This window comes from Aquila chrysaetos, assembly GCF_900496995.4.
Source record: "Aquila chrysaetos chrysaetos chromosome W unlocalized genomic scaffold, bAquChr1.4 W_unloc_1, whole genome shotgun sequence".
Classification (NCBI taxonomy): domain Eukaryota; kingdom Metazoa; phylum Chordata; class Aves; order Accipitriformes; family Accipitridae; genus Aquila; species Aquila chrysaetos.
In genome coordinates, this window is record NW_024470321.1 from 1,105,808 (window position 1) to 1,133,496 (window position 27,689).

At 40.1% G+C, this 27,689-nt stretch overlaps 1 protein-coding gene across 4 annotated transcripts in view; it reads left to right on the top strand.

Moving 5' to 3' along the window:
- Positions 1–27,689, top strand: part of LOC121232865 (rapamycin-insensitive companion of mTOR-like) — a 100,564-nt gene that overhangs the window by 31,452 nt on the left and 41,423 nt on the right. For 3 of the 4 annotated variants that reach the window (XM_041121333.1, XM_041121332.1, XM_041121334.1), the window contains 8 exons: positions 6,051–6,182; positions 7,195–7,258; positions 11,375–11,501; positions 12,491–12,660; positions 12,910–12,977; positions 14,050–14,117; positions 18,853–18,935; positions 19,642–19,729. In XM_041121333.1, the coding sequence (XP_040977267.1) occupies positions 6,051–6,182; positions 7,195–7,258; positions 11,375–11,501; positions 12,491–12,660; positions 12,910–12,977; positions 14,050–14,117; positions 18,853–18,935; positions 19,642–19,729 (800 nt within the window). The remainder of the gene's footprint in view (positions 1–6,050; positions 6,183–7,194; positions 7,259–11,374; positions 11,502–12,490; positions 12,661–12,909; positions 12,978–14,049; positions 14,118–18,852; positions 18,936–19,641; positions 19,730–27,689) is intronic. The other variant, XM_041121335.1, reaches the window with a different exon arrangement.

Sequence of the window (27,689 nt, forward strand, 5' to 3'; positions counted from 1 at the left end):
TGAGAAGTAAAACCAAACCTTAAAACACCTTCTCCCCACCCCTCCCTCCTTCCCCGCTCAACTCCACTCCCGGTTTTCTCTACCTCCTCCCCCCAGCAGTGCAGGGGGATGGGGAATGGGGGTTGTGGTCAGTTCATCACACATTGTCTCTGCTGCTCCTTCCTCCTCAGGGGGAGGACTCCTCACACTCTTCCCCTGCTCCAGCGTGGGGTCCCTCCCATGGGAGACAGTCCTTCACGAACTTCTCTGGCATGGGTCCTTTCTGTGGGCCGCAGTCCTTCAGGCACAGGCTGCTCCAGCGCAGGCTTTCCCATGGAGTCACAGTCATCTTTGGGGGCATCCAACTGCTCCAGCATGGGGTCCTCCATGGGCTGCAGGTGGGTGTCTGCTCCACCATTCACCTCCATGGGCTGCAGGGGGACAGCCTGCCATCTCACCACGGGCTGCAGGGGCATCACCTCCTCCAGCGCACCTCCTCCCCCTCCTTCTTCCCTGACCTTGGTATCTGCATAGGTGTTTCTCTCACATTCCAATCTCCTCCCCCACTGCAGGTTCCCCTTCTTAAATATGTTATCCCAGAGGCGCTACCACCATCGCTGATGGGCTCGGCCTTGGTCAGAGGTGGGTCTGACTTGGAGCCGGGGAAGCTTCTAGCAGCTTCTCACAGGAGCCATCCTTGTAGCCCCTCCCCTGCTACCAAAACCCTGCCACACAAACCCAAAACAGTTATACAAATCTATTGTTTGTTTTTATAGGAAAAAGTTTGCAGAAAGATCTGCTAATCCAAACACAACTAAGGATATTGATAAGGAACAGATAAAAATGTTGTTCTCAGCAGGCACATGAAGAAAAATAGCCCCCTACTGATAAAAATGCCAAAAATGGTTTCTAAAAAAATTAAAGAGAGATAGCAGGAAAATTATCTTGGTTAGCGACATTACTTTGGTCAGTCCAGTGATTCCTCTGTGTATGTACATGAGAAACAAATTTTTTACGCATATACATAGATTATTCTGCTATAGTGATAATTTTCAAGCTCAAACATACAACCCAAATACTCAGATATTAACCTTAATTGTGCTGATTGGTGGTTCTTCAGAAATATTTATAGGATGCATTGTTTTTATGAAATATAGACTTTTCAAGCAATTTTAAAATTTTTGCCCTACAGGGTTATAGCCATTCTGCAGTAGTATTCTTTTTGCAGGTTATTTTGCTATACAGCTACTCTGAGTAACTTGCAAATACTGAACCTTTTAATTAATTAATTTAGGAAATGACCTTGAGGTAGGCTCCTTTGGAAATAACATGCAAGTTCTGTAATTTGCTCTGCTGATGTTCTCAACGTTATCTTAATTTCCATAGGGAAACCTTTTTGTTCTGCAGAACAAACTTGTTTTTCTTTGAAAACAAGAAAAGTTATTTGGATGCAAAAAATACTGTGTGAGTTTCCTCTACTTGTAAAGTATGAATGGCTATGCTTAAAACATTAAACTGTAAGGGAATCAATGTTTTCAAGAATAATTTATATATTTCCTATCAAGTTCTAGGTTTTGGGATCAGTAACCTTGATAGAATATTTACCCAAACTGAAGACAGTTGTCTTTAGTCTGCAATAGTAGTCTGCAATAATTGCAATTATTCTCAAGTTAAAGATCTGGTTTTTTAGAACTCATTCTCTTTTTAGTATTTTGTTAGTACAGGTGCCTGATTATAGTTTCTTCCAGACAGCAGATGGAGAGAATAGTGACACATTTTGTTGTCATTCCCAGTGTAAATGGGTCTTGCTGGTTCCCAGAGCACCATACCGTTGACAGCTGAGAGGAAGCCTTGAGCCACGAAGAAAATGGAGTATTGGTAGGCCTCAAACTTTTGAGGTCTTTTAGTAATGCGCCGAGAGGCTTTGGCCATAAAAGCAAAATTCAGAATTTTCACAATTACCTGACTGGATCAAATGGAGATTTTTCAAAACCATTGTAGTCTTTCTGTAGTGAGTAGATGAGATGCTTTACTAAAAGGTAAAAAAAAAAAGATCCTCTAATAGATAATGAATATTCTTTCTTATTCCATCCTTTGTTAGTTCTTCCAGACTTTTTATCAGTTTTAATATTTATCAGCCTTAATGCTGTCTTAGGAAGTTCTTTTCATTTCTGCAGTGACACTTAAAATACTGGGGCAAGTAGTATTGCACTTACTTTTTCTTTCACACAATCATGATGGTTTTTTGGCCCTTTCAGCCATAGATGCATGTGGAGTGTGCATATCTGCCCTGGTTTCAGCTGGAATAGAGTTAATTGTCTTCCTAGTAGCTGGTACAGTGCTATGTTTTTGAGTTCAGTATGAGAAGAATGTTGATAACACTGATGTTTTCAGTTGTTGCGAAGTAATGCTTAGTCTAAAGTCAAGGATTTTTCAGCTTCTGATGCCGAGCCAGCAAGAAGGCTGGAGGGGCACAAGAAGTTGGGAGGGGACACAGCCAGGGCACCTGACCCAAAGTGGCCAAAGGGATATTCCATACCATGTGACGTCACATCTAGTATATAAACTGGGGGGAATCTCCGCTCGGTGACTAACTGGGTGTCGGTCGGCAGGTGGTGAGGATTGCATTGTGCATCACTTGTTTTGTATATTCCAATCCTTTTTTAATTATTATTATTGTCATTTTATTATTGTTTTTATTATCATTATTAGTTTCTTCCTTTCTGTTCTATTAAACTGTTCTTATCTCAACCCATGAGTTTTACTTTCTTTTCCCGATTTTCTCCCCCATCCCACTGGGTGGGGGGGAGTGAGTGAGCGGCTGTGTGGTGCTTAGTTGCTGGCTGGGGTTAAACCACGACAATATCAAAATGATTTTCTTGATTCGATGGCTATTTTAGAATCATGTAGTATGGGTTTTTATAACACTTTTTTTTTTGTCTTGATGTGCGTTAACTCACATCTAACAATCTTGAATTTTCTTCACCATCTTGTTAACTATGCATACGGATGCTTTTTAAGTCCCCTTGAAGTTTGTCATAACCCCATCCTATTCTCGTTAATATAAACAACATTGCCCTCTGTATTCCCCCCCTCCACCCCATTCCTTTCTCCAAATCATGAATTGTATATTGAATAGTGTCTACAAAAGGAGATTGTGAACCTAGTACTTAACTGGTTAAAAATCTTCCATTCACCTCTGCTCTTTGAATTCATCTTTTTAGATTTTGATTTGTGAAACTACTTTTCATCACCCTAAAACCTCTTTATATCCCTTAATACAATCTTCAGCAACACCTTATGCCTTTTTATACACTATCGTAATAACTCCTTTCAAGTCTTTCAAAAGATTAGCAGAATACAGCTTGTGTAAACTCTTCTGGGTGCTTCATATGGCTAACCAGTTTTATTTTAAGGTGATTTTAAGATGATAAACAGTCCTCTGGATGCACTTTGGAATCCTTTTTGTATAGACCTGTTTATCACCTTTTCTCCATCTTGGCCGCTACTGTTTATAATATGGTGCTAGCAAATACATGCAGATCGTTCATGTTAATGTTCTTTTCAAACACTTAGGTGTGAAGCTTGGTGGGCCAGTGACTATTTACTGATGAATTTCCTCCAGTTCTTCCATCGTTTTCACTTCTTAGTCTAACTCATATTTAGTATAATAAAAAAGACTTTAGGATAGGAATCTTCATGCAGACCTTTAAAGGAATGACTTAGTACAAAGAAAGTGCTTGTTTCTCTTATTTGCTTCATTCCTTCTCCCTTTCCTTTTTGGGTTATCCAGTAGGTCTGATTCATTTTTCAAGTTTTCTGTTTGTGGTACAGCTGAGAAGTCAGAACACGCAGACGCATACAGACACACGTGTGTAGGTTTTCCTACATATTTTTTTTTCTTCCTGCTGTAGCATATCTTAATTGGTTTTAGAAGGTCAAGTTTCTCTTTTTGCTCATGTTACATTCTCTCAAGTTTTTGCAGTTCAGTCATTGGCTGGTGGTTTTTTTTTGTTTAGTTTTTGTTTTTAATGGAGAGGGTTTTGTTCGGCCTTGTACACTGCTATATGTCATTGCTTTCATTTGATTTTTTTCTTGATGGATTTTTATGGCCTTTATTTTAGGGCTATGTCTTTCTGGCTAGTTATATATTTTCATTGCATTCTCACTATTTAAAGATAGTGACACATCCCTTTTTGGTCCCTTCTGCTTTTGGATGTTGGATCTCATGATAACGTCCTTTTTTGTGGTTTCACTGTTGCCAATTCTAAATTAACTTCTGTCTACAAATTAAGAATATCCTCCTCTTGTGAGTTGTAGAACAAGCTTTCAAAGCATTAATTGCTTTTGAGAAACTATTTGTCTAAAGATTGTTTTGTTCTGCCATTCAAGAGACATTTTCCTCTCAAATATAAAAGTAATGTACTTGATGGGGGGGGGGGGGGAATCCAGATTCAGTATTTGGCTGTCCTAATAAGAAATGTTATGGGTAGCAATGACACTGTTTTCATGAGTAATGGGTAACTTCTGTCCTAAAAGGAATTTCTGCTGAAGTGTCTTAAACTGGCATATCCAAACCAATTGCAAATTGCAAGGTAAAAGTCCAAATAGAAAAATATCACCGAGAACAACTGAGTCTCATGTGCTCATCCCTCAGACTTCCATCTCTGCAAATCTGCAACACTGGAAACAAAGCATGATTCATGATCTAAAGAATACCTATTATCTACTCAACACAGCTGAAGAGTTACTTGTCTTTCCTTCTGTCTGCTTTTCTTGAATGACTTGGAAATAAATCTCTCCTAGTTCAGCATTTTTAGAGGAAGAATTTTTCTTAACCTCACAACATTGAGAATCTGTTTCTTATTTGCTTCTAGCTCAGCTTAAAGTAAATACAGACAGACAATTAGTGACACTCTTTTTATGTGAAGAGCCATATTTGATATTACAGCAACAATGGTCTTCCTGAAGTAATTCCCTACTTGGTGCTGAAAGTAATAATCAGTTCATCTTTATTTGCAATTAGTATTGTAGCCTTTCTACTTTGTCTAGACGTTGCCTGGAAGTAGGTTCCTGTTATAGTGACTTTTACACAGGCTGTCTGATCTGTAGAAAGATTCAGAAGATTTTGGCCTTGGAATAGCTGATTACCATGCATGACCATCCTAGAATAAGAAAAGGGGAAAAACATAATCAATTTGTATAGGTTGAAATTCAGTCTCACTGGCTGAAGTATTTACATTCTTAGATGTCCACTAAAACAGTCCTACTAAAATATGTGGCTGAGAGTTGGGGTTCTTTTGGTGTTTTGTGTTTTTTTTTTTGTTTTGTGGGGTTTTTTGGTGGGGGGTGGTTGTTTTTTTCTTTTTTTTCTTTTTTTTTTTCTTTCTGTGTAGTCAAGCAAGAGGGACAAATCTTTTGAGGGCCTTCAAAAGGACAGTGTTTCACTTAATACTTTCAAACTCTCTCTGGAGGTCTTCAAAATCTCCTTTCTTTTTACCTAGCTAGAAAATTTAGGAAAATACATTATGATGACAGTTATGTTTAGGAAAGCTTGCCTTGGTGCAAGCAAAATGCTTTCAAAATCTGTCTAAAGGGAAATATGTTCTGGTTATATGTTGAAATTAAATCTGTAGAAATCTGCTGTGTGGGGCTGCTTAAGTTATGACTTTCACATTTCATGTAGATATTGGTGCTATAACATCTTTAGTGAGTGGTGCATATAATTAGTTAAGGTGCAAATTTGTCTCTGTTAGGTGTCAAGATATTGTTTTGAGGACTCATGCTTATGGATTGGCAGTCTAGCAAAGGAGGAAATACTCTCCACCTGTTAATTTTCCTGAAAATTGTAACTAATCCAGAACACCTTTTCAGGACTAATATTGTGCTCAACTGTTTTGTCAAATAATAAGACATATGCAAGTCTTGGTCATGTATCATTTCAGGGAAGTACAAACTTTTTAAAAAATTAACCTTTTTATTTTAAATGAGTAGGTAGTAGCTGCATGTCAGATGGTGAAGTCTACCTGCTGCTAAATAATTGTTTGTTCCCCTTGTTTTCTTCATTGTAGTCTGCGGTTAGCTTTACTAAATGAAGCAAAAGAGGTGCGAGCAGCAGGATTGCGAGCCCTCCGCTATCTCATTCGAGACTCCAGTATTCTCCAGAAGGTGCTAAAGTTGAAAGTGGATTACTTAATAGCCAGGTAATTTCCTTTCCTTCTTTGCTGTAAATTGTACAACTGTAAATCACTTGTTTTTTTGTGGTTGAGACAGGTGAGAAAAGGTGTTTTCATATCCTCTTACATTCTTGATATGTAGCTTTATAAAAGTAATTTTTCTTCAATATGAATAGTGTCCCTCTAAAAATAGAGGGGTAATACATCACCAGCTAATCCAAATAAAATGCTGTCCTAATATATGATATACTATGAGTAATTAAAAAATTAGACAATTTATAGGTGTTTTTTAATCATAAGTGCCACTAATCATAAATTAATCTGTGGTGTTATTAGAAGGTTGAAACCTCAGTAATTTTCATGTCTTAAGTTTGTTTTATGGGAGTTGTTCTGATTCTTTGTATTATCCTAGTGCTTTGGAGCCTTTAGTACAAAGTCAAGGGAAAAAAGTAGTTCATGCCCAAGAATTTGTAATCTAAGTATAACCCATGACACAACAGAAGAATGCCGAAGGGCAAAGTAATAATGAGATGATAAGATCGGTATCATGAGTAGATCTAAATATTATAATTTCTAGTGCTTCCTTTGTTAAAATCTTGTTGGATAATATTTCTATAAATATACACACATAGTAAATTTCAGCATGCTGTTTAATTTTGTTGGAGCAAAAGGACTTTTCTGATCTGAGAATACACACAAAACTTGTTGATGTAAAACATTACAAATACTTTGTTTAGTTCCTTTTGAAATGACAAATGCAGCTAGCTCAGAAAATATTTGTTGAAGCCATTATGCCTTGTCACTGCATATTTGAGAACGTTCTGGTGATTTAATTATAATGAAGATAACTGGAAAAAAAAAGTAAAATTAAGCTAATTGACCAATCATAATGAGTATGCTTGATGAAAAGCAGAATTTTTAAACGATCAGTCATAATATTCTTCTGTTTATTCAATTGCATTAATATTAATGCGAGATGTTAAGAACACTAACTTTCACCTTAACTTTTATAAATAAAACCTGTTTTAACTTATTTTAGGTGTATCGACATACAGCAGAGTAATGAAGTAGAAAGAACACAAGCACTTCGATTAGTCAGAAAGGTAAAATCTAACTATATATGGTCTTATCAGCTATGCCAGTCAGCTGTGCCAACTCCAGCTTTTCTCCATCAGCAGTTTTTTTTCCACACAGTCTCTAATACCTTACCTTACTTTATCATGTGAGAAGAAATTATAGTTGATAATTCAAAAGAGAGAAGGAGGGGTAGTACTGAGACTTGTTTTGATTTTAATCTCTTACCACTGAGAATCTTGAGTGGGCTAGAAAAATCCTGCTAATTTTCCTTTGATAGAGAGCAAACTGGACAAGATTTGGGAAAAAGTTATCAAATGATGAATGCAAGGATATAAGAACCATGTTATTATGTTTCATCTAATGATTTAACTTTATTGTATAGTGTGTTTAAGCATCCGTAAATCAAGGATGGGAGATTTTCTGCCATTTGAGAAATGAGGCAAATTGCCATCGCTGGAATAATCAGTTGAAGGAATGCTTCTAGCCTTATTGCTTTATCCATAGAGATTGATGCTATCTGTAGTTCTTTTCTCAGATACACAATAAGACGTAGTTAGTCTGTGGTGGTTACTGTCCTGTGTACCCATGGATGTGAGATGTTTGAAGCTGTGGTAGTTGCATTTTCAAGTTCATCCTAGAGAAATTGGCATATACAGCTACTGAAGCTATTTTTTTCAGGCAATATAGTACTCTGCCTTTGTACTGGACTTTGCTATTCTTTATCTTGCTTACATTCTTCTACTTCTACTGAGCATCTTAGGAAAAACTACCAAAGACTCAAGTAAGGTTTGAAGTAGTTGGGAGAATTGTTCCCCAGGAGCACTGTGTGTGTTTAATCTCTTTTATGTATATATGTATTTTATATATATATATATATTTAGGTTGAAAATATGGAAGCTTGATATGCAATTTCTTTTCTTAAAACGAGCTCACTTGGTTTCTTACAGAAGAGACAATACGCTTGATTAACAGTTGTGCCAAAAAGAGTTTTAAAGCTTAAACACCCACCCCACCCAAACAAACAAAAAATACAACCATAAAGGAATGGATCCTTGAGGAAGTCACAATTTATAAAAATTCTTTGCTAATCTGGTTTAAAGAAGAGCTTCAGTGTAGGGCCAGAATAACTTAAATCAGAAGATGGAATGGAAACGCATTTATAATGAATTGGTTTTATTTGGGTCAGAAATTTGTCCTCATATTCCTAGGTTTTCTTGAGCATTTCCTAGTTGAGCAAAGACTTCTGTCTTGCTTGAAAGAAACAAGAGGAAGCAAGAGAAATAAATCCATTAGTTTGACTTAAAATGATCCTGAAAGATAAACGTAAAAAAAAAAAAATCATACGGCTGATCACAGGTGCTTTTTTTTTCTCCATCATTGTACAAGCATGCTGTACATGAGATGTACATGCATGGAACGTACATGCTGTACAGGGATGCTGATGATTCTCCAATGCTGAGAACTATGTTGATGAATGATGTTTCCTAACATCTTTTACTACCTAGAACATCCTTGTTTCTTAAAAGATGATGTCAGACAAACAAAAATCCACCCACCCTGGCTACAAGTAAATTTAACACCTTTTTCATGTTCTGTCTGGGCTGCAGCAGTTAAGCATGCATTGGCACAGAGCAGTCAATACTTGAGAAACTCTCTCTCACAAAGGATACTGTGACACATGTCCTGAATGGCACATTCTGTATTTTCACAATGTCTTTTTATTAACCTGCTCTTGCCATTTTCCCATCTCTCCTCATCTCCTGCAAGATCTCAGACTCAGTAGTTTGATACCAGGATTCCTAAAAGATTATATGAAGGTCTTAGGAGAGGAGAATGAATGGCAAATATAACAATCAGATTTAACTAATTTGTGCAGGAGATAATTTACTATGAGCTGTGGAAGAGCTGAACTGGGTTCCACCAGCATCTTAGAACTATTGTTTTCTGTTCCAAAGTATGCATGCAATTCTTTAACCTCATCTTTGAGAGCAAAAATGCCCATGTAAGAATAACATAGATATAAAACTTTAAAACATTCTCTCACTCTCTTCTCTTTGTTTTCATAGAGTAGAAGAACAAAATGTAAAATATTAATCCTGTTTTATGAATTTATAAAAGGCACTTAATGATAACTTGTTTAAAAAACAGTGCAGGTTAAAGTAGTGTAGGAAGAGAAAAGAAAAACAACTTTAAACTTTTTAAGCTTGGTTTCTGATTTTTTTGAAGACTGAGTGCTCATATTCTCTTTTGACTGTACTCTGTGGGGCAGTGTTTAGTACTATCACCTCTACATTTCCTAGTAAGAGCTTTGTAATTTAGCAGTGTCTTTAGCAACGCTTCAGAAAGTGTTTCTCCATCTAATAGAATTAATTCTGCCCATTTTTCAATAATTTAATAGGCAGAAAGTTTTATCTTCAAAGCAGAAGTTAGGGTGAGGTATAATATGAACCACCTTCTTTCTTCCTCTTTTTTTTTTTTAAAGGAATCTTTAAAGACTAAATTCACAGTCTTTTGTTACTTATTTCATCATAGCCACTTGTAAGTAGCCTTGCATCACCTGTCCTTGGTCTTTAGAATTGCATTTCAATATTTAGAGCAGAATGAAAGCAAATGCATTGTATTTATTATTTGTATTTATTCTACTAAAATATTTGGAGTTGAATATTAAAAGAAAAATCTTTCCTTCTCATGTCTTAAAACCAAAGAAAACAATGAAGCAAAACAGCCTTAAGAGGCTGCTTGTGTCCTCACACTTAAGTACACGTCAGTGTCAGTAGAAAAAAAGGTTATAATTTTGTAGAGTGGATTGGTACACCCATTCTATTACTAATTCTTGTTACTTCATGCCATTGTAAAAGTGGAAGACTGCGTGGGTGGGGAAGAGTTTGGGGTTTATTTAGAGTCCTATCTTAAAGCTTCCTGTTTTGTGGGTGACAACATTACGTATGACAAGAAGTGTCTCAAAAACACGTCTTAAAAATAAACTCGTTAAAGCATTCAAATATATTTGTCATAATGGTTGATCTCTTCTCATTTTAATATTCTCTGCAAAGAGAGGGGGGAAAAAAAGTAATCCTCTTTGAACAAATATCTCCAAGACATCTAAGGGATCTGTAAAATGAATATAGGACAAAGCAATTTTGGAAAAATAATGGAGATAAGCCTGCTTTTGTTGGAAACAAAAGGGATATTAAATTAAACCTTGGTTAGTCATTCTTCAATTTAAAAAAAAAACAATTTGCAATAAATTTGAGACAGAATAGAAGAACAAATTTTAACAGCCAATGCTCCTTTACACTACTGAAGAGCTCCTGTGCCATGGAAGTCGTCGGCTGCTAGTTTAGGGCAAGCAGAGTTTATACCAAATTAAAGGAGCAAGACCCTGTGCACACATTAAAGGCAAAAAACCCCACTCCACCCCTCAAATGAGACATTGACTACAAAGGCTGAGTAGCTCTCTATTAACATTTATTCATAGTTTGCTAAAATGCAATATACATATCCTGTATACTACAAAACATGAACATCACTAAAGTTAAACAGATGTATTACCAGAGGGGAAATAGGTTTTTTGTCTGACTGCTTAAAAAGGGAACAACATAATTTGTTATAGTCTGAGGAGATTGAAGTAGATGGACACCTGTAAAGTTGAAAGCAGACGACCCTTTATCGCTAAAACACACACATACTTATAGTCACATATTCTGCAAAGTCACTAAAGTCTTGGCTAATTAAAAAGTTGATTAGGTATTGAAGATAGATATCTGGTGCAGTATGAGTGAGTCTTCTAGAAGAGTTTGTAATCTACTCTGTGTTATTGGATAGTGTTCTCTGTTGATAAAGAAATTCTTGGAAAAAATCTGAAGAAGGTAGCAGTAGTTCTCTCTGCAACAGTCAGGGTTTTTTTACCCTTATTATAATAAAATAATATAAAAATAAAAAACTGAAGCAGGAAGAGAATGGTAAATTGACAAATGAAGAATTTCAAGAACAAAAGAAAGTGTTTTCAGGATTTGCAGAATACAACCAATTAATATATGGAGTGGTCTGGTAGTATCTAGGAAACAAAATGCTAGTGAATCTGTGAGTATATTTAGAGAAATATGAATAAACCAGAGGGCTTTTTCTTTCATTTTTGGCAGATGATCACTGTGAATGCTTCATTGTTCCCCAGTTCTATTACTAATTCTTTGATAGCAGTTGGAAACGATGGTCTTCAAGAAAGAGACAGAATGGTTCGAGCGTGTATAGCCATTATCTGTGAACTAGGTAAGATAACTGAAAGCTAATTAAGAAAAATTTTTGTGATTGTCCTCAGTCTTCTAAGAGATTCTCTTCTGTGGGTTCATATTAAATAGACTGTATTAAAATAATTACGGGTATTTGTTTAATAACTAATGAATTAGATGTTAAATGTTCTTAATGTCCATTTCATATATTTTAGCCGTTAGTTTGATATAAAACAAAATCACTTTAACTTAAAATCAAAATATCTTAAGTGAAGTACCTGAAGATTTCAGGTACTCTTACTTTTCCTTTAAGACTTGCCAATTTTTGCATTACCTTAAAAACGTTTCCCTGCTGCAGTTGATGTTTCTAAAACTAATGGATTGGAAGTAGGGAAAGTTCCATACATGAGGCGCTGACAAATGTACAAGTGTTCAGAGAACTACAAAACATTTTCCTTTAAAAATTTTTACAGTGGGTACTGTGGTTAGCTGGCTTCTGGAAGTCAGTATTTGTGTCCATGTAAAGGCTATCTGGACAGTGATTTATACTAACTCCCTATACTTGTATGTGGGTGCTGATTTTTAAAGTATTTTTCAGTTTTGTATCAATCAATGAGAAATAACTTCAGCAACGTTTTCAAGATAGAAACTTCTGTTTTAAAGAACTGAACAATCTGTTACTCATTTATATTCTAATATAAATATTTTATTCATGTCAGTCTAGTGAAGCACAAAACTTTTTTGCAGGGGAATCCAGACACTATTGTATGGAAACTTGGTTGGAAATAAGCTGGGAAATTGCTGCACAATGGTGACTGACTGACCAGTATTTTTGTTGATGATAAATTAATCAAAAAATCTCAATTTATTGCTAATGTCAGTCATTAAAAGCTTTATTGTGTGCCTCAGCAGTGTTCAGGAAGAAAAAGATATATATATACTAAACAGATGACAAGTTTGTTGTATTGGAAGTCGTGAAATGTTTTCTTTCCTATCACTGGCCAAAGTGACGTGTTTTTCTTTATTTAGCACTTCAGAATCCTGAGGTGGTGGCTCTTCGGGGTGGTTTAAGTACCATCTTGAAAAATGTGATTGATTGTCAGCTAAGCCGAATAAATGAGGCTTTGATAACTACAGTTTTGCACCTCATTAATCATCCAAAGACCCGACAGTATGTGCGAGCAGATGTAGAGTTAGAGGTGGGTTCAATTTTACTTGTTTAGTGACAGAAGTTAAACACTGTATTACTAATGAAACTGTTTAATTTTCACTTCAGATTTCACCCTCTGTATTAGTGCAAAATGTTTAAATGCAACATTTTAGGCTAAGAGCTTAATGATTCATAAAGCAGGAATAACATGACAGATTGGAGTGGGACTGAGGAAAGGGCAAGACCTGTTAACTAACTATTCTCATGTGAAAGTAATGCATGTCTTTCTTTTGTTCAGCGAATCTTAGCTCCTTACACAGATTTTCACTACAGGCATAATCCAGACACAGCAGAAGGACAACTCAAGTAAGTGTTAGTGCTACTACTTATGCTATCAATTGTGTTCATGGTACTGGAATGAAACTATTTTTCTTTCCTAAGTGACAAAATAAAAGCAATTAGCTAATATTAAACTATTTGAAGTTGAATATTATAGCAGGTTAGAATGCAACTTCTTAAAATATTGTTAAGCGTTTCAGATTTAAAAGGGAAAATTAGTTTTACCCTTCTTCCCTTCTCCCCATTATATTTCTTTTACTTAAAAAAATCATCACAATCATAATTTTTTACTTCAGGTATGGGTTTCTTTTTATCTAGCTTTAAACATCCACAATGAGGAGTTTGCATTTGAGCTAGTTTTATGTTTGACGGTTGTATGGTCAGGCTCAGAAATGGAAACAAGAGGTTCTAACTTGATATCAGGGGAAAAAAAAAATAAATTCTGTGAGGCCAGTCAAGTGTTAGAACAGGCTGTCCAGAGAGGTCCTGCAGCCTTCATCCTTGAGAGTTTCTAAGACCCAACTGGATAAAGCTCTGCGTATAACCTTGATATGGTCTCAGAGCTGACAACTTCTTTGTGCAGGAGTTTGGACTAGAGACCTCCTGAAATTGCTTCCAACTTGAATTATTCAGGTGTTGGGGGTTTTTTTTTTGTGTGTATGTGTGGTTTTTGTTTTTTTATTTGTTTGGGGTTTTTTTGTTGTTGTTTTGTTTTTTAATTATCAAAATGGCAATAGACGCTTAGGTCTGCATAACTGAATCAGTGTCCAAGTGGCCCCTGCTGTAGTCTTACTGTCAGTGGAGGCTTCAGAGTGAATCATCTGACCAAATATAGGTGTTTACTTTTGATGTGATCCTCCTACCATGGAACCTCCACTGCAAAAAGGAAAAGTAACAATACTTAAAAAATTCTAATCTTTGTATGTGTGTACACATTGCATACATATATACACATATGTATGTAACAGATTTTTCTTACTCTGGATTTTGTCCCCCATCTAAACTTTCAGTTAACTACTCTTTACTTGCTATGTTAGTAACACTGTTTGTTTTAGAGTAATTAACCTGTGTATTGTGACATTTGTTATTTTTATGACAGAGAGGACAGAGAAGCACGGTTCCTAGCTAGTAAAATGGGAATAGTGGCAGCATTTCGATCATGGGCAGGTAAGATTTTTTTGTTTGTTTGAAGTTGGATGATTGGAAGGGGAATTTTACTTTCTAGTGTAAAAGAGTGGTTTATTTAAGCACAGAATCTGTCTCTCTTGACCTATCTAATTTCTATCAGTACCTTCCTACAATGGTACTAAGATGTGTTTTGATATTGTTAAATTGGAGGACTCATACATAGTTTTCTTTGACTAACTCTACTGACAAGACACAGCTCTCTTTTTTTTTAGTATAGAATGCCATATAAGTTGTACCTTGATGGTACTTCTTGACATTTGATGGGTGAGAGGATGTTGAAAATAGCATCATATCATAAGAATTTCCCTTTGAGATTTTTCTGCCATTGTAAATAAGAAATCTATTTGACTATGTGAAGAGATATCAACAGAATAGTTTCATTACCACCTGCTTTTACCAAGTGCTATAGTTGAAGATAATCGCAGTATGGATATAGTTTTGGATTTTTCATGTAGAAGACATTTCTAAATCGAAAAACTAGGTTTTCACATTTTTCTAAATCCTTTCTCTGCAGTATTACAATATCTAACATGAAGATATTGCCTCAGGGACTGCTTGTTCTTTTAGTAAAGACAGTGTCTTGCAAATAAACTAAAACAGTTGATATGACCGTTTACCAAAATTTTGGTTAGGATTTTTACAGGCTGTACTTAGGAAAGAAAGATTCAGACTGTATAGAAAGGCTTTTGCTTTGTAAGACTATTTGCTTTATTTTTTAATGTTCTGAAAATGATCAGTAAGCTTAATTTAACATCCAGGTATCCTTCAAAAGTTTCTCACATGTGTTCTCACTTGTTTGGGGAGGAAGCTTGGAAAGTTTGTGACAACTTTGAAACATCTGAGAAGCAGTTTCTGATAGGAGTGTTGCTGCATCTTCCTTAACTCAGACACTTCAAACTAATAGCATAAGCCTGAAAAGTTCAAGTGACTGAATAAACAATTGTCTTGGAATATGTTACTTGCCGTGGTACTTTCACTGTTATGTTTGTCCTTTTTTTTTTTTTTTTTATATATTACTTGTTATGTTGGAGACTAACATCTTAACAGTTTTTAGTACAAAATTGTCCTTATACTCTCGGTCTTCCCAAAGGACATGTAGCAAAACCAGACTTGAGGATGGTTTTGGTTTTGGTTTTGGTTTTTTTTGTTATGGCTTTTTGGGCAGTTTTTTGTTTGGGGTGTTTTGTTTGGGGTTTTTTTTCCTGTCTGTACTGTCTGCTTTGTTCTACTGTTCTGGTCTCCTTATTCTCCAGACTGGGTTATTCTTTAGAGCTCATTACTGTGTCCTTTATCCTCATGTGCGATCATGTCCTTAGAGTTGAAATTGGGGCATGCAGCAATGACTGCATGCACCCAAATCTATTCCTGCATTGCAATTGGGATGTAGCCATGTTTGCATGGCAAGGTTTTAGTAGCTGGGGGGCTACAGGGGTGGCTTCTGTGACAAGCTGCTAGAAGCTTCCCCTATGTCTGATAGAGCCAATGCCAGCCGGCTCCAAGACGGACCCACTGCTGGCCAAGGCCGAGCCAATCAGCGATAGTGGTAGTGCCTCTGTGATAACATATTTAAGAAGGGGAAAAAGTTGCTGCACAATGGCAATTGCAGCTGGAGAGAGGAGTGAGAACATGTAAGAGAAACAACTCTGCAGACACCCAGGTCAGTGAAGAAGGAGGGGGAGGAGGTGATCCAGGTGCCAGAGCAGAGATTCCCCTGCAGCCCATGGCGAAAACCATGGTTTTGCATCCCAAAGTTGGAACGACTCAGGTTCGTGGATTTCCTTTGTCAGAATTAAGGTGAAACGACACCAGGGGAGTTCAAACAACAATCAACATTTAGTCAGCCTAGCTAACCTTGCCCAAGTACAAGTGAACTTATCAATATGAACCTTGCAACATGTCATTAAGCTGCTGTTTGAAAAGACAAAGGAGGTGTAGAAAAAGAAATGGAAAAAGGAACATGAAACTGTATCAGAAGGAGAGCCCTCCCGTTGAGTCACGAGGTTCAGAGCAGACCCCCTTGCTTTCTGGACTCCTTCTCAAAGAGGAGCCCAGGGGCGGCTAGATCCACTCCTCGTCTCAGACTTGGTCAACGGTTTATGTTTAAAAGGATGAGGTGTAGGGACTGTGGAAAAAAGAGAAGGAAAAGAGGGAGAGAGAGAAAGAGAGAGAGAAAGAAAGAGAGAAGAAAAGGGTTTCACCAGTCCTGGGTCCAGCGTTGGTCCAGCCAGCGTAGAGATCCAGTTCCAGAGGGCACGCACTGAGAACTCGTTCTCCCTTCTTTTATAGTGTGTTAGTTGATGGTCTCGACATGCGCAGTTCCCACACCTGGGGTTCTCTGGAATCGGTCGGTGAGCTTTGTGGGGAGGGGGTTCATTGCGGAGTTGCCTCTCTTTTTCTGCTGGCATGACCACTTAAGATAGAAGCACGGTCCCATCCTCCGTGGGGCCGCCTCCTCCAGGCACATATGCTGTGCATCTTCTCCTGGTCACTTAAGATAAGGAATTGCGACTTTGGAGAAGTGCGGTCCCACCCTCCGTGGGGCCCTCTCCTCCGGCCACATTGTCCTGTTCACAAAACTCCAGCGTTTTTACAGAGGCTGTTTTCTCCACCAAAGTTCTTTAACGAATGTTTGAGATATTGACTATAATTTGTCAGACCGTCACACGTGGTGAGGCAGGCTGTCCCCCTGCAGCCCGTGGAGGTCCACGGTGGAGCAGATATCCACCTGCAGCCCGTGGAGGACCCCATGCCGGAGCAGGTGGATGCCCAAAGGAGGCTGTGACCCCGTGGGAAGCCCACACTGGAGCAGACTCATGGCAGGACTTGTGACCCCGTGAGGGACCCATGCTGGAGCAGTTTGTGAAGAATTGTAGCCCATGGGAAGGATTTATGTTGGAGAAGTTCATGGAGGACTGTCTCCCATGGGAGGGACCCCACGCCTGGAGCAGGGGAAGAGTGAGGAGGAAGGAGAGTGACAGAGACAACATGTGATGAACTGACCGCAACCCCTATTTCCCATCCCCCTGCATTGCTCGGGGGGAGGAGGTAGAGAAATTGAGAGTGAAGTTATGCCCCGGAAGAAGGGAGGGGTGGGGGGAAGGCATTTTAAGATTTGGTTTTATTTCTCATTCCCCTACTCTGATTTGATTGGTAATAAATTAATTTTCCCCAAGTTGAGTCTGTTTTGCCTGTGACGGTAATTGGTGAATGATCTCTCCCTGTCCTTATCTTGACACATGAGCCTTTTGTTATATTTTTCTTTCCCCATGTCTAGCTGAGGAGGGCAAGTGATAGAGCAGCTTGGTGGGCACCTGGCGGCCAGCCAAGGTGAACCCACCACAGGCCATTATATGCTCTTGGGGGGGAGGGGAAAGGCTTCTGAGGTGCACTGTGGAACATATTTAAATGCCATTAATGTGTATGTGGCCACATGTGCTTGTCATAAGTTTTTGTGACATGGAAGTTCTGAACTTGAGGACTTTCTTCAAGTTCATATAAAGCACACGTCATTAAAGTTAAATTTGTGTTAGTGAAAATAAATAGATGAGTAGGTGATACTTTTCATCTTTTAGTAATTTTTAATGAATGAAGATTTGTGTTTGTTTATAATATGTAAGACAAAAAGGTATGCAAACCTGGCTTATTTTTGTTCATTTGAAGTTGCATTTTGGAGAAACTTGTTTGTTTTCTGGATAGCATGTTACTGTAACTTTTAATTTATTCTGTGATGTATGAAGAGAAACGGTCAAGGAAATGAGCAAGGTTTTTGCAGCCACATTTTGAATTAAGAGATTGTATGTAATTTGAGGCTGAAAATAAGTGTAATCATTTGCTTCAGGGGGTATTCTGTAACATTTATAAACAATTTGAGAGTTTGCCCTATTAATATTGAAATATTAAACTAATTGAGTAAAAATATAGTGTAAAAGGACCAAATTATAAGAGATTTTATGCAAAGTAAAATCAACTGTGTTGAAAAGAAGAAGGAAGAAATTTTTTACAATGAGGGTGGTGAAACACTGGAACAGGTTGCCCAGAGAGGTGGTAACCTGGAAACATTCAAGGTCAGGTTGGACAGGGCTCTGAGCAACCTGATCTAGTTGAAGATGTCCCTGCTCATTGCAGGGGAGTTGGACTAGATGACCTTTAAAGGTCCCTTCCAACCCAAACTGTTCTATGATTCTATGAAAATTCTGGAGATGAGCACTTGTCATTTGGGAAAAGATGATTAAAAACAGTACACAGAGAATGTTATTCCATGTATATTTAAACTCGCTGTTTAGACTTCACCTAAGATTAAAGGTAACTAAATAATTTGTTCGTTTAAGATACAGCTTTTGATGGAGAAACTGCTCAGTTCTGCCAAAACGATGCAAATCTTTCAGGTTTAAGATTTATTCTTTATCGACAGTTTTGTCTTTTCTTTCTGCCATTTCTTCCATGTAAATGTTGGTTTTGCAGATAATTTGAGAATACTGTTCACAGTAGAATGGGTAAAAGTAGCTATAGTTTTTAATGAAGGAACAAAGTTTTGTGGTTAGAAAGCTTTGTTAAACATTGATTAGAAAGGAGATGATATAAAGGTGAAAAATGTTTATGATTAGTAATTTTTATCATCTGTGCTTGTACTCAAACCGGAAATCAAATTTAGCAGTGTGTCTAATGCTTTTGTTTGTTTGGTGATGAATATTATTATGTATTTAATGTTTTCTAGGTATTATCAGTCTGTGCAAACCTGGAAATTCTGGGATTCAGTCTCTTATTGGGGTACTCTGTATACCAAATATGGAAATACGGGTAGGTGGTAAATATTTAGTACTGATATAAGAATAATATTGGATGTTTTAGTTAATATTTAAAATTTTACAAATTTTATCAGTTTAGTGGTTTAAATGCAGATTCCAATTATGAGACTGCTAGCCTTGACTTTATTTCACCCCCAAGTCTAAGTCTATAATTCCGTTGTAAAATTCCCATGTGATCTTAAGCAAGTTGCTTGCTTTTTCTGTCTCAGCTCCTTATACATAAAATGAGAATGGAATCACACACTCTATGTCTGAGAGGATGGAATGGAGGAGAGAAAAGTGCATAAATTAATTTTCACTCTGGCCACAAGTCAAAGCAAATTAACAGTAGCTGCAGTTATGAGTTTAAAGCATTGAATCTGAGATAAATAAAAATGTTTCTTCCCAATTACCTGCTAAATGAAGAAGTTGATGTTGGCAGCACTAACTGTTCTAAAAAACTGTAATCCAAGTAGCCTGGGCTTCTATAGAATTCATAGTGACAGTCAGGCACACTTTTAAAGCAAGCAAGCCCTTCCCTTCTTTTTTCCAGATTCATTCAGATTATGAAAATAAGCATGTTATCCTAAAAGAAACCCTGAAACAAAGACACCAATTTTAATACTCTAGAAATCTCAACTTCAATATTAGTAGTGAACAAAAAGACCATTTTTTGTAAATCTATAAAATTTCTGCCTTTTTTTCTTTTTTTTTGGTAGCAAGGTCTGCTTGAGGTTCTTTATGATATATTTCGCCTTCCTCTCCCTGTTGTTGCAGAAGAATTTATTGAGGCACTTCTCAGTGTAGGTAAGTATTTTAGTACTGGTTCACATAAAAAAATCTTTCTATTAAGCTCTTCTACAAATTTGAACCTTTTACTGCTTCCTCTATATTGTAAATTATGTCAGTCTTAACTGTTTCATCACTGAATTCATTGGGTGTTCTGAAGTCCTGTTAAAAACTCTTATCAGCTGTTCAGTGTTGATCAAGCGACTAGAAGTTTAACTTTCTTCTGACATCCTTACTATATATCAGTTGTATGTTTCATACAAGAGTAGTAGTGGAGCATTTACACAAAAGACTGTGTGAATATGTGTCCTGGTTTCAGCCCAGCCAGTAACAAAGGACCACGCAGCTGCTCGCTCACTCCTCCCACCCCCCTCCGGTGGGATAGGGAGGAGACAGAGGAGAGAAAAAAAACAACTGGAACCTCGAGGGCTGAGATAAGGACAGTTTACTGGGACAACAAAAAAAAAAGTTACAACAACAACGACGGTACTAATGAAAGAGTATACAGAAAAGAGTGATGCACAGTGCAACTGCTCACCACCCGGGACCCGACGCTCCGCCACTTCCCCCACCGAAAGTCAAGAGAGAGAAAGAGCGCCCTCCCCCCAGCCCACTCCCCATTTATATACTGGGCATGATGTCACATGGTATGGAATAGCTCCTTGGCTAGTTCAGGTCAGCTGCCCTGGCTATGTCCCCCCCCCACCTCCCAGGTTCCTGTAAAAAATTAACTCTATCCCAGCTGAACCCAGGACATTATCCACCCCTTATTCTATACCATCTACATCATGCCCAGATTTTACATTTTCCAATCAACCACTACCACTTCCCTTGTCTTAAATATATATATATGTACATGGACACCCCACCACACGCACACACACACACAAATAGTATTCCCTTATTCGATAGGCTATCCCTCCAATATGTCCATCAGTTTTATTTAGTCCATTACTTTGGGGCTTCATCTGTTGTAACAGTTCTTCAGGATAAGAGAGATGGTGTGAGGCGTTAGGTTGTTGTATGCCGCCTCTGGAACTTGTGGCTGGTACATTTGGTGCAACCCATGCCCTTGGTCTGCAGGTCGAAGATGTTGATCTTGAGGAAATCGCTGGGCGCCAGTTCCAGTTCTATCACTGTTGTACTTGGCTCAGTTTCAAAAGTCCATCCTTCAGTCATTTGGGTAATTCTTACAGTAATACCCTTGATATGGCATATAGACACTATAGATACAATGACATACATGGGCAGGTTATTTAGCAGTTAAATATCATACAGCCTAATTCGCTGGCTATTCTCTCCCAAAATCAAATCTCCCTGAGGTACACATCGAACTTCCCCATCCTTCTGCATCACCCACCAGGTGTACCCAGGTCCCTGAGCAAAAACAACCCCTTGGATGGGTTTGTCTCTGCTTGAGGCAGGACTAACCCAGACTGTCTTCCCTAACATGCTCCTCATGTGCACTACAGGGACTTTATCCCCTTCTACAGTATGTGGAAGTCTTGGTTGGGCGGGGCCAGCCCGATTGGCAGATCCTCTAGTATTAACTAACCAGGTGGCTTTTGTTAAATGTGTATCCCAATGTTTGAAAGTTCCACCCCCCATAGCTCTCAATGTAGTTTTCAGCAGTCCATTGTATCGTTCGATTTTTCCGGAGGCTGGTGCGTGATAAGGGATGTGATATACCCACTCAATGCCATGTTCTTTGGCCCAGGTGTCTATGAGGTTGTTTTGGAAGTGAGTCCCGTTGTCCGACTCGATTCTTTCTGGGGTGCCATGTCGCCATAAAACTTTCTCTTCAAGGCCCAGGATAGTGTTCTGGGCAGTGGCGTGGGACACAGGATATGTTTCCAGCCATCCAGTGGTTGCTTCCACCATTGTGAGCACATAGCGCTTGCCTTGGCGAGTTTGTGGGAGTGTGATATAGTCAATCTGCCAGGCCTCCCCCTGTTTATATTTCAGCCATCGCTCTCCATACAACAGGGGTTTCAGCCGCTTGGCTTGCTTAATTGCAGCACGTTTCACATTCATGGATAACCTGTGCGATAGTGTCCATGGTCAAGTCCACCCCTCGAGGACGAGCCCATCTATATGTTGCATCTCTTCCCTGATGGCCTGAGGTATCATGGGCCCACAGAGGCATAAATAGCTCACCCCTACGTTGCCAGTCCAGGTCCACCTGAGACACTTCAATCTTGGCGGCCTGATCTGCCTGCTGGTTGTTTTGATATTCTTCAGTGGCCCGACTCTTGGGTATATGAGCATCTACGTGATGTACTTTTACTACTAGCTTCTCTTGCCGAACAGCAATATCTTGCCACAGTGCGGCAGCCCAGGTGGGTTTCCCTCTGTGCTGCCAGTTGCTCTGCTTCCATTCCTGTAACCACCCCCACAGGGCATTTGCCACCATCCATGAGTCAGTATAGAGATAGAGCACTGGCCACTTTTCTCTTTCAGCAATGTCTAACGCTAGCTGGATGGCTTTCACCTCTGCAAACTGACTTGATTCACCTTCTCCTTCAGCAGTTTCTGCGACTAGTCGTGTAGGACTCCATACAGCAGCCTTCCACCTCCGATGCTTTCCCACAATGCGACAGGACCCATCAGTGAACAGGGCATATTGCCTCTCATTTTCTGACAGTTTATTATACAGCGGGGCCTCTTCAGCACGTGTCACCTCCTCCTCTGGCGACATTCCAAAATCTTTGCCTTCTGGCCAGTCCATGATCACTTCTAAAATTCCTGGGCGACTGGGGTTTCCTATGCGAGCTCGTTGTGTGATCAGTGCGGCCCACTTACTCCATGTGGCATCAGTTGCATGATGTGTAGAGGAGACCCTCCCTTTGAACATCCAGCCCAGCACTGGCAGTAGGGGTGCTAAGAGGAGCTGTGTTTCAGTACCAACCACTTCTGAGGCAGCTCCAACTCCTTCATATGCTGCCAATATCTCTTTTTCAGATGGAGTATAGCGAGCCTCGGATCCTCTGTATCCCCAACTCCAAAACCACAGGGGTCAGCCTTGGGTCTCCCCAGGTGCTTTCTGCCAGAGGCTCCAGGTAGGGCCATTCTCCCCGGCTGCAGTGTAGAGCACATTTTTAACATCTTGTCTTGCCCGGACTGGCCCAAGAGCTACTGCATGAACAATCTCCTGCTTAATTTGTTCAAAGGCTTGTCGTTCCTCAGGCCCCCATTTAAAATCATTCTTCTTCTGGGTAACTTGGTAGAGAGGACTTACAATCAGACTCTAATTTGGAATATGCATTCTCCAAAAGCCCACAACACCTAAGAAAGCCTCTGTTTCCTTTTTATTAGTCGGTGGGGACATAGCTGCTATTTTGTTGATCACATCCATAGGGATCTGACGACGCCCATCTTGCCATTTTACTCCTAAGAACTGGATCTCCTGTGCAGGTCCCTTGACCTTACTTTTTTTTATGGCAAAACCAGCCTTCAAAAGGATTTGGATTATTTTCTTCCCCTTCTCAAAGATGACTTCTGCTGTGTTGCCCCATATGATGATGTCATCAATGTATTGCAGGTGCTCTGGAGCTTCACCTTTTTCCAGTGCAGCCTGGATCAGTCCATGGCAAATGGTGGGGCTGTGTTTCCACCCCTGGGGCAGTCGATTCCAGGTGTACTGGATACCCCTCCAAGTGAAAGCAAACTGTGGCCTGCACTCTGCTGCCAAAGGAATGGAGAAAAATGCATTGGCAATGTCCATTGTGGCATACCACTTAGCTGCCTTTGATTCCAGTTCATATTGAAGCTCTAACATATCTGGCACAGCAGCACTCAGCAGTGGTGTGACTTTGTTCAGCCCACGATAATCTACTGTTAGTCTCCATTCCCCATTAGATTTCTGCACGGGCCATATGGCACTGTTAAAGGGTGAGTGAGTCTTGCTGATCACTCCTTGACTCTCCAATTGGCAAATCAGCTTATGGATGGGGATCAGGGAGTCTCGGTTGGTGCGATATTGCCGCCGGTGCACCGTCGTGGTAGCAATTGGCACCTGTTGTTCTTCAACCTTCAGCAACCCCACAACCGAAGGGTCTTGAGAGAGACCAGGCAGGGCAGACAGCTGTTCAATTCCCTCCATCTCCAATGCAGCTATTCCAAAGGCCCAACGGTACCCTTTTGGGTCCTTGAAATACCCCCTCCTGAGATAATCTATACCAAGGATGCACGGGGCCTCTGGGCCAGTTGCAATGGGGTGTTTATGCCAGTCATTCCCGGTTAGACTCATTTCAGCTTCCAATACGGTTAGCTCTTGGGATCCCCCTGTCACACCAGAGATACAGATGGGTTCTGCCCCTTTATAACTTGATGGCATTAGGGTGCATTGTGCCCCAGTGTCTACTAGAGCCTTATATTCCTGTGGGTCTGATGTGCCAGGCCATCGAATCCACACTGTCCAGTAGACTCGGTTGTCCCTCTCCTCCACCTGGCTGGAGGCAGGGCCCCTCTAATCCTGGTTAGAATATCCGTTACTCACTTTTCGCACACATGAATCAGAAGTCCCTTCAAGAGGATCAGAAATGAGATCAGCCCATCTACTCCGTCTGGGGGACTGCTCACAGGAAACTGGAGCAGCAGTTTTCCAAGAAGAATCCTCTTTTCTGGTTGCTTTTTCTCGCAACTCCCATACCCGTGCATCCAGGACTGAGGTAGGTTTTCCATCCCACTTCCTCATGTCCTCTCCATGGTCATGCAGGTAAAACCACAGGTTAGCCCGTCGTGTGTACTTTCTCTCTCCTCTCTCTTGGGCAGAGGAATGCTTACTCCCAATAGCTGCGATGCGGGCCTGTACAGGTGGGGAGGAGGACATATCCACTTTGAATTGCTGGAACTCTCGGGACAATTCCTCTACAGCCGAGACACAGGCCCGTAGGGAGGAAGAGAGACTTCCTTCGTATTGCTGGAGTTGGACAGCCAATTCATCCACCATTTGTCCATAGCCTTCTTTCCAGGACATTACTGCCAATGAGTTGGCATAGGTTGGTGGTGCACTTCGTAGAAACTTCCGCCACATGGGTTGTGTGCATTGGACTTCATCTGGATCTGTGGGTGACTGCGCATTTTCTGGATCATTATAAATCACCTCCAGCACGGCTAATTCCCTCAGGTACTGGATACCTCTCTCCATGGTGGTCCACTTGCCTTGGTGACATGTAACTTCATCCTTAAAGGGGTATCTTTCCTTTACACCTAACAGAAGTCGCCTCCAGAGGCTGAGGACTTGTGTTTTTCTCCCAATCGCCTTGTCGATGCCCCCTTCCCTAGACAGAGATCCCAACTGCTTGGCTTCCTTACCCTCTAATTCCACACCACTAGCCCCATTATCTCAGCATCGGAGCAGCCAGGTAACAATGTGCTCACCTGGGTGGCGGCCAGAATCTTTTCGCATGTCGCGCAACTCACTCAGGGATAGAGATCGGGTAATTATTTCAGGTTCTGCCTCTTCCTCCTGTTCTCGCGATGCCCCTGGTTCACTTTCATCTCTCACTAAGCAAACTGATTTCTTTGTGTGTTTCTTTTTCTGTACAGGGGCGACTGATACTGGCACAGGTTGGTTCTCTGGTTTAGCTGCAGTATCTGTCACCGGGGTTGGGGTAGCCATGGTGCCTGTTGCCGGGGTAGGGGTAGCCATGGTGCCTGCTGTCCTGTTTTCCATCTTTTCCCCCTTTTCCCCCGAGGGTGCTGCCTAATATCAAGCAGTTTTTGGTAGATACTGGTCAGGGCCCAGCACAGTGCAGTGAGTTGTACGTCTTTGGAATAGCCACAGCATTTTTCTTTCAAATATTCTACCACTTCATGAGGGTTCTGTAGTTGTTCGGGAGTGAACTTCCAAGCCACTGGAGGTGAGTTCTCTAGATACCTGCCCATATCCTCCCACATGCTGTGCCACCCATGACTATCCAGCTTTGGGGCAGATCTCTGGGTGGTACTCTCGAAGAGCCTTTTTGTAGCCCTAAACAAGACTTGAAACATATTCAGGAGGCATAGCACTAACAGCACACTGGCTTGCGCATCCCAAGGATATTCAAAATTCTCAAAAGCTGTTGTGATTAGTTGGAAGGAGAGAAGGGAGGCGAACGGATGGGGGGAAGTATCCCCCCCTAACTTCCCCATGGATTGGCTGTAATTACCAATAAAATCCGATAGAAGGTGCCCAAAGTATGGAAATGATATCACTGCTGCATACAGATACCAGCTTAACCTCATGACCAGTGATGTAATCATTTCACAAGTCGACATTGCCCAGTACAGCAAAATGATAATCCCAATTACTCTCCCAGAGGTGAGAAACGTAACTACAGGCAATACATAGAGCATATAAGAACTTACAAAACGCCACCATGTAAACAAATTAATCAACATTGTGACTAGCATCTATTTATCTAATATAAGAAATGCGTATGACAAATTTGTTTCAACACGCTCTGGCCAGATCTGTCGTTATCTCAACCCTTCGTGCCCCACGTTGGGCGCCAGAAAGGAACTGTCGTGGTTTCAGCCCAGCCGGTAACAAAGGACCACGCAGGCGCTCCCTCACTCCTCCCGCCCCCCTCCGGTGGGATAGGGAGGAGACAGAGGAGAGAAAAGAAAAAAAAACCTGGAACCTCGAGGGTTGAGATAAGGACAGTTTACTGGGACAACAAAAAAAAAAAGGTTACAACAACAACAACGGTACTAATGAAAGAATATACAGAAAGAGTGATGCACAGTGCAACTGCTCACCACCCGGAACCCGACGCTCCGCCACTTCCCCCACCAAAAAGTCCAGAGCACCCCCCAGCCCGCTCCCCATTTATATACTGGGCATGATGTCACATGGTATGGAATAGCTCCTTGGCTAGTTCAGGTCAGCTGCCCTGGCTATGCCCCCCCCACCTCCCAGGTTCCTGTAAAAAATTAACTCGATCCCAGCTGAACCCAGGACAATATGTCACTACAAATTAGACTTCTTTGAAGTGTTAGAAGCATTAGTAATGTAGACATGTTGGTGAATGTTACAGAAGTTATGAAAAAGGGTCTTTTCTGTATATTGTTTATCTGCTAGCTATCTCCACTGCACTTCAGCGGACTTTTACTTTTCCTAGGGCAAACATATGTGTTTTCATGTCTATATATTTAGCAGAGTTAGTCTTGTGATAAATGAATTTAGTCTCAAACAGGATTCCAATCAAAGTTTACAATTTATTAAATGAATAAAGGCAAGCAAACAGCGCTGGGTGCATCAGGAGTCTCTGCTCTACCAAGATGCACACTGTGAAAAACAACCCAGCTTCTTTTATAGTCTAACATTAGTTACATCGTGTCCTTTCAAGACTCTCCTCATTGGCTGAGGGGTCTTCTATGCAATGTATCTCCTCACTGCTCCTCGCTGCTCGGGCATGACAGCAGACATCCTGTGCAACAGGCAACACCCTGCACAACACCAGCTGTGGCCATCAAAACCTAAGCAAGTTTGCAACAGACACCTTCCCCCCAACAAATGCATATAACAAATTGCTTACATACTGCCACTTCAGTACACCCTCTATTCATACATACTAAAGATCACCCTGTTCGTAACCTCGCTTAATACTATGATAAATGCCTCAGTTCTTCCCTAGGATCTTTTGTTTAACACTGTGCAGTTAACAACAAAACCGGTTTTGGGCTGGCAAAAAAGAACTATATACATATCATCTGTTTCCTCCTGGCCTGTGGTTAAACGAGGACCGACAAAATGGTTAAAGATTACATATACAGTGAGGGTCACATTTTATTATGCGGCCCTAGCATTGTTTATATTGACACGAATCAGATGAACACATTTCACAGTCTTTTATCTTTAGAATTACTCCTTTGTAAACCGAAGAGTATCTTCTGCTTTGTCTCACAGTGCAAAAGTATGAGCCCAAAAGGAGCAAGTCTCAGCCTTTAATGTTCCAGCAATTCTCTTCTTCAAACTCTGGTTATAAATGTC